Source organism: Nestor notabilis, unplaced genomic scaffold, assembly GCF_000696875.1.
Source record: "Nestor notabilis isolate BGI_N333 unplaced genomic scaffold, ASM69687v1 Scaffold36734, whole genome shotgun sequence".
Taxonomy (NCBI): domain Eukaryota; kingdom Metazoa; phylum Chordata; class Aves; order Psittaciformes; family Psittacidae; genus Nestor; species Nestor notabilis.
Genome location: NW_009927600.1, coordinates 6,297 through 13,411, shown reverse-complemented (window position 1 = coordinate 13,411; position 7,115 = coordinate 6,297). Strand labels below are relative to the sequence as shown.

At 39.7% G+C, this 7,115-nt stretch overlaps 1 protein-coding gene across 1 annotated transcript; it reads left to right on the top strand.

The window, feature by feature from the left end:
- Positions 1-1,403: 1,403 nt before the first annotated feature.
- On the top strand, positions 1,404-5,054 carry DSEL (dermatan sulfate epimerase-like). The gene has a single exon (XM_010014112.1). It carries the CDS (start codon positions 1,404-1,406, stop codon positions 5,052-5,054), a length of 3,651 nt encoding a protein of 1,216 aa, XP_010012414.1.
- The last annotated feature ends 2,061 nt before the right edge of the window (positions 5,055-7,115 follow it).

The window sequence follows — 7,115 nt, the reverse complement described above, 5'->3', positions numbered from 1 at the left end:
GAGGGCGCCATGGGTCCGTCCCGAGCGGGCCAGCCGCGCTCCTTCACTTCGCCGGCGCAATCAGGCGCGGAGGGTCAGTATACGTGTCGTTTTATTTTGGTATTCTTTTTAATTTGATCTCCATTTAGTTTCGGTTGCATGTTTCAGGTTTGTTGTTTTCTCGGGTAGCTCCTCATAGCGTAATGGGAAGATAGTCCCTGACGGAGGACAGGGTGAACTGAAGAGAGTTCAAGTAGCCAATCTGGATTTCTGTTTTGCCAATGACAAATTTTGTGGAACTTTGAAAACGCTAATTAAGAAAAAAAGCCAAATCTGTAAAAGAAAAGGTGTATTAACTCATCTCTCCTAGAAAGTGAGCAGTGCTTTTAAAGTATATTCTCACAGCTGTACAGCTTCAGAGAACTTTTTTGTCTCTTTCCACAGAAAACCAGCACACAAAGTGGAAGAAAACCCGAAACTGCTCTTTTAACAAAAAAGTCTTGGCGGTCTGCCTCTTCCGCATGTTTTCCTTTTGCTTCGTGATGGAAGGAGCAGGATTATCTGAATCATTAAGGCAAAATTTGGGCATCATTGGCTGAAGATAACATGAAAGAAGACTTCAAAATATGTCGATACTCTGTGACTACTAATTCAGATGCACTTTCTGCAGACGGAGGGGAATAGTTGTTAAAAGCACAGCAGTTTCCTCGAGAGGAGCACATGGAGGATCTATGTTGATGTATTTTTTTATTATTATTATTATTCTTTTCCTTCCCTCTCTCGCATGAGTCCCAAAAAGAAAGATGAAAAGAGAGTGTATGGAAATTGAGATAAGGTGAAGACTGAAGAAAGCAACTTCAGTTTTGGAGTCTGTTTTCCGAGTGCTGTAAATCTTCTATTTCGTCCAATATAACACATTGTTCTGAATAAATTATATCATTTTGTGATCTGTGGAGTTTTTTTCGGCTCTAGAAGTGGAACTTGACTTGATTGAAAGCTCTTTAAAAAAAGTAAATGTACGACTCTGATGCCTTTTTTCAAGTGAAGTTTTTCAGGTTACCAAGAGAGGGTGTTTCGGTCTCTTACTGTGCATTGTCACAACCTGTGTTTTATATGCATATCTTAGAGATTTTACTTCTTCCCTAATTTTTGTATTTGTGCTGTAATGTTGTGTTTGAGACAAGTGTGAACAGACAAGGCACCTGAGATTTAATTTTTTGAGAGCCTTGTTATTTCAATGTTGTAGCTCAGATTAGAAGTAATCTTAGTATCTGTTAGCATGCACAGTACATGCTAAGCCTTTTCTGCTAAAAATATGCCTTAAGATGCTTGGTTTTATACTCAACTGGATCAGAGTGTGATATCTGTACATTGTGTTTTGTTAGGAAATGCATGCCTGGGGAAGAGGTACTGCCTAATGGATCATGGCTGTGATGTTCACGGGGCATACTTTATTTCTGGCATTAACAATATTTGCTGTCTTCAGTTTTGAAGAATCTGTAAGCAATTACTCTGATTGGGTGACTTTTGTAGAAAATATAGATCAATATGAAAAACAGCAACGTGAAGGTCTCAGTGCTGAGCAGAAGCCGAAAAAAGCAGTTCTTCATCCAAGCTTGTATTTCGATGCTGAAGATGTTCAGGCACTGAGGCAGAAGGCTCATACAAGCCATTCACATCTGTTTAGAGCCATCAGAAGTGCAGTGATAGCTATGCTATCCAACCCATTATACTACCTACCTCCACCCAAGCACGCTGATTTTGCTGCAAAGTGGAATGAGATTTATGGTAACAATCTGCCACCTCTAGCATTTTATTGTTTGCTGTGTCCTGAAGATAAAGCTGCATTTGATTTTGCCCTGGAATATATGGATAGAATGGCTGGCTACAAAAACTGGTTGGTTGAGAATGCACCTGGAGATGAAGTGCCACTCGGTCACTCCCTGACAGGATTTGCCACTGCTTTTGACTTCTTATATAATTCACTGGAAAATGAGAGAAGGCAAAAATACCTGGAGAAGATATGGTCCATAAGCAAGGAAATGTATGAGTACTCAAAGGTTCGTTCCTGGGGAAAGCAGCTTCTCCATAACCACCAAGCAACCAATATGCTTGCTTTGCTTATCGGGGCCTTAGTTGCAGGGGTGGACAAAGGATCTCAGGCAAATATTTGGAAACACGCCGTTGTTGATGTGATGGAGAAAACAATGTTTCTGCTTAGTCATGTTGTAGATGGGTCTCTGGATGAGGGAGTAGCTTATGGGAGTTACACAGCCAAGTCGGTAACCCAGTATGTTTTCCTGGCCCAGCGCCACTTTGGTATTAACAACTTGGAGAATAACTGGCTCAAGATGCACTTTTGGTTTTACTATGCCACCCTATTACCAGGCTTTCAGAGGACTGTGGGTGTAGCAGATTCTAATTACAACTGGTTTTATGGTCCTGAGAGCCAACTGGTTTTCCTGGATAAGTTTGTCTTGAAGAACGGAGCTGGCAACTGGTTGGCACAGCAGATTAGAAAACACAGACCCAAGGATGGGCCAATGGTTCCATCCACTGCACAGAGGTGGAGCACACTACACACTGAATTTATATGGTATGCTGCTGAAATCACTCCTCAGCCACCTGCTGACTATGGTAGTGCTAAAATGCATGTGTTTCCTAACTGGGGAGTTGTTACTTATGGGGCTGGGTTGCCAAACAGTCAGACAAACACCTTTGTGTCCTTCAAGTCTGGAAAACTTGGTGGACGTGCTATCTATGACATTGTTCACTTTCAACCGTATACCTGGATTGATGGATGGAGAAGTTTCAATCCAGGACATGAACATCCTGATCAGAACTCTTTCACTTTTGCTCCCAATGGACAGGTGTTCGTATCTGAGGCTCTTTATGGACCTAAACTCAGCCACTTGAACAATGTCTTGGTCTTCGCACCATCTCCTACAAGCCAGTGCAACCAGCCTTGGGAAGGACAGCTTGGTGAGTGTGCCCAGTGGCTGAAGTGGATTGGTGATGAGGTTGGAGACTCAACTGGAGAAATTGTAACAGCCTCACAGGCTGGAGACATGATGTTTGTGAGTGGTGAGGCGGTATCTGCTTACACATCAGCAATGAAATTGAAAAGCGTGTATCGTGTTTTGCTGCTTTTAAATTCTCAGACATTGTTAGTAGTAGACAATATTGAAAAAGAGGAAGACTCTCCTGTTAATTCTGTCAGTGCCTTTTTTCATAATCTGGACATTGATTTTAAATACATACCCTATAAATTTAAGAACAAATACAATGGAGCTATGATGGATGTGTGGGATGCCCACTACAAGATGTTTTGGTTTGATCATCATGGGAGTAGTCCTGTTGCTAGGATACAGGAGGCAGAACAAGCTGCTGAATTCAAAAAGCGATGGACTCAATTCATAAATGTTACCTTTCCAATGAAAAACACACTTACAAGGATTGTTTACCTTTTCTATGGCCCTTATGTCAATGTTTCTAACTGTAGACTCATAGATAATGCAAAATCTGGATTTCAGATTTCGCTCAGTGTCAACAACACTGAAAATACTATTTCTGTTGTGACTGAATATCAGAATTTAAAGACAAGGTTCGATTACTTGGGATTTGGTGGTTTTGCCAAAGTAGTTCATGAAAACGAAGTGACCAAGTTTGGTCTAGGTACCGAATCTGTGAAAAAACAGATAAAAAGTCATAGGGCAGTTTTCCCTTTTGGATTCAAAGTGAACATAATTGCAGGGTTAATTTTGGGTGTTAGTTTGGTCATACTGGCTTTTCAGTGGCGGTTTTACATATCCTTTGGTAAAATGTTGCGTTGGATCCTGATACTGGTTGTCACACTGTGGCTTATTGAATTGGTAGATGTGTGGAGCATGTGTACTCAGCCCATCTGTGCAAAATGGAGCAGTGGCATAACAAAGCTAGAACATGATGAAGGCAATAAAGCCAAACAATTAGAAGGAAACCCTGTTGTTTTGCCAGATGTTATCATTACTTCACTTCCTGCTTCTGGTGCAGAAATTTTAAAACAGCTGTTTTTCAATAGCAGTGACTTCTTATACATCAGGATACCTACACCCTATCTCGAAATTCCTGAGACTGAATTTGAAATTGATTCATTTGTAGATCCATGTGAATGGAAGGTTTCTGATGTCCAGAATGGTCATTTTCGTCTTATCCAAGGGTGGCTTCAGTCTTTAGTTCGAGGCACAAAGTTACATTTACAAAACATTCGTTTATATGAAGCCAGCAGAAGTAAAATTGCTCAGCATTTTACCATAAACAAAGACAAAAAGAAAAGATCAAAAAAGAGAGAATCTCTGTCAGAGCAAAGAAGTAGGGCAAGAGGGAGTCAAGATAAAGATGCCGAATATATTAGGGAGCTAAGAAAGCATCTCTCTTATTATCCTAATGCACGACCTGTACTTAGTTTAAGTAGTGGGAGCTGGACATTAAAGCTTCCCTTCTTTCAGGAAATCCTGGGACCATCAATGAGAGCATTATATGTAGTGAGGGACCCACGGGCATGGATCTATTCAATGTTGTACAAAAATAAGCCAAACCTTTACTCTTTGAAAAATGTTCCACAACACTTGGCTGCAATGTTTAAATGGGAGAATGGTAAAGAAAAATGTAGTTTAAATGAAGGCTATGCCTTTGAATATGAATCATTAAGAAAAGAACTTTCAAATTCTAATTCAAATGCAGTTTCTGTGTTGTCTTATTTATGGCTAGCAAACACAGCAGCAGCTCTGAGAATAAATGGGGTCCTGCTGCCAAGAAATTATCAGCTAGTCAAGTTTGAAGATATTGTGAGCTTTCCTCAGAAGACAGCTGAAACAATTTTTGCCTTTCTTGGTATTCCTCTTCCTCCTGCTAGGTTAAACCAAATATTATTTGCCACCTCCACCAATCTTTTCTATCTTCCTTATGAAGGGGAAATTTCACCAAGTAGCATTCATTCCTGGAAACAAAACATGCCCAATGAAGAGATTAGACGGGTTGAAGATATCTGTTATTCTCTAATGGATCGCTTAGGATACCCAAAGTTTATAGAATAAATGCTGCCGGTCAGCAGAAGTTTGCACTAATGATCTCTGACTCCTAATTTGTGGATAAATATTAGAAAAGTTTGTTTATTCTTGTAAAATGTGTACAGTCTGCTACTTTAAGAGAGATTATTTTAAGAAAAAGATAGTTGTTCTTGCAACTGTGGGGTTTTTTGATAGGTTTGTTTTGGCTGGGGAGGGGGGACATACAACAAAAACTACTTTTGCTGCCTTTCAAAAAAAGCTGTGTGAACATTTGTAGAACTACCAGCTGGGAACTCTATAGCTCAGGGGATTAGTAATAGAATATGGAACTTTTCACCTCCAGCTCACCAGTTAGACCAAGTGGTTAGCTCCTGAAAGTACTTAACATCTGATTATTATGTGACGGCTTAGATGAAATTAAACTGGCTAACCTGGCCCAATTCCCAATGGTGATAATTAGTCCCCTTGGACGGGTTTACTAATGCATTCTGTCTGTGTCTCACTGGTCACTATAGTGGTGCAAAATAAACATAAGCTGAGATTTAGGGCTGTTCAGCATCCCTTCAGCAGTAGGAAAAAATCAGAACATTTGAGTGAATCTAGTTCCTTATTTACAGTCTCAGCAAACAGGCCCAGAACTGGAATGGACATGTATATTAAATATCATTATAGGATATGGTTCCTTCAGCTCAGAGATGTGGCACTTAAGTTAGGCTTTATGCTTTGATGAAAGAGAAGACTTCATTCTCCGTGCCTGACAATGTAGTACCCTTTGTGAGATTGAAGTAAACTATCTGCAGAAAAAGAAATGGGACAAAAGCTAAGAAACCAACAAAATGTCCCAAATTAGCAATTCAGCGTGGAGAAGATTTTGTGTAGTTTTGACCCATCTCAACCTAACTTAATTTTGAAGGTTGCTAACATCTTGGCTCCTTGCACTGCTTTATCCTTCACCACTTAGTTTAAGAGGTTCTGCAAGGATTTTCTGGTTTTGAGTGAGACTCTTCCATCCTGCTTTGTTGTAACGCATTTCTCTGCTGATTTTTGTGCGTAACTTCTCTGAGACCAGTGCAAATATTTGATGTGATTGTCAATGGCTTATTGTTGATGTCTGCATAAAATGGCAATCTGAGATTTAGAAGATCTTAAATAAATTCCAGGTCTGTATTGCTGAGGGATGTTTTGCTTTTCTATAAAATGAATTTCTGAAGGACAACCATTGCTAACCTCAGGTCTTCTTTCAGAGAGGGGAGAAATCTGAAAGTCACACATTCCTCAGCCACCTCACATTTGAGTGATGTTTCCTTACAGGAAACTGTTTCCAAAGTTGTCTGATTTTTATCATGATTGGTGTTTCTCTAACATGGTGCTGTAATATGATATTGGTTTGGAAACAGATAGGCTTGATATGATAGATGTGTCTTTGTCACAGCTTGTTTTCTTCTTGAGTCACAATTTTTGTTTGTGCATGTCCTTTAAGAAAAGTTTTCCCATTTCCTAATTTAAATTGCTCATCGTTCTTTGGAAATACATGCATATTGTACGTGTCTGCAGATGTGTAAATCAGGTTGAAAAGAGACATCTGTTTCCTTGCCATCTGCCTTTTATTACAAATAGAATTATGTTGAAATATGCTTCAGTTGGTTTGTGGAAGCTGAGATCAGAGATGGCTTATTATATTGAAATATGCATGTAATTGCTTTTTATTTGGGTGGTAAGCATTAGACAATGGCGAAAGTGCAGTGAATTTCTTTGTACAGATTACAGGTACCCTCTCTGATTTTTAATATAAAGGAGTTCTTGCCTTTCCTTCCAATTTTACTGTTATGTCCCTGTCGTACCCCACTGTCTTGTCCCTCCCATACATACATTTCACGTCCTTTGGAGCGTGTTGTGATATCTCATTATGACCTAGAAGTAGCTCTATCTTGGTCAGTCACTAGAATGTCAAAAAGCACCTCTAGTCTAATAAAGCTATTGATATTTTTTGCTCATACTAACCATAACTTAGCTGTCATTTACTAGCAGTAATTGATTTTTCCCCCTTCAGCCCTAGTTTTTTCCCCTGGCTAGGTGGAATGCCATGTT

Excerpts from the sequence above, each read along its gene's own strand:
- DSEL (XM_010014112.1), top strand. The coding sequence starts at position 1,404 with ATGGCTGTGATGTTCACGGGGCATACTTTATTTCTGGCATTAACAATA.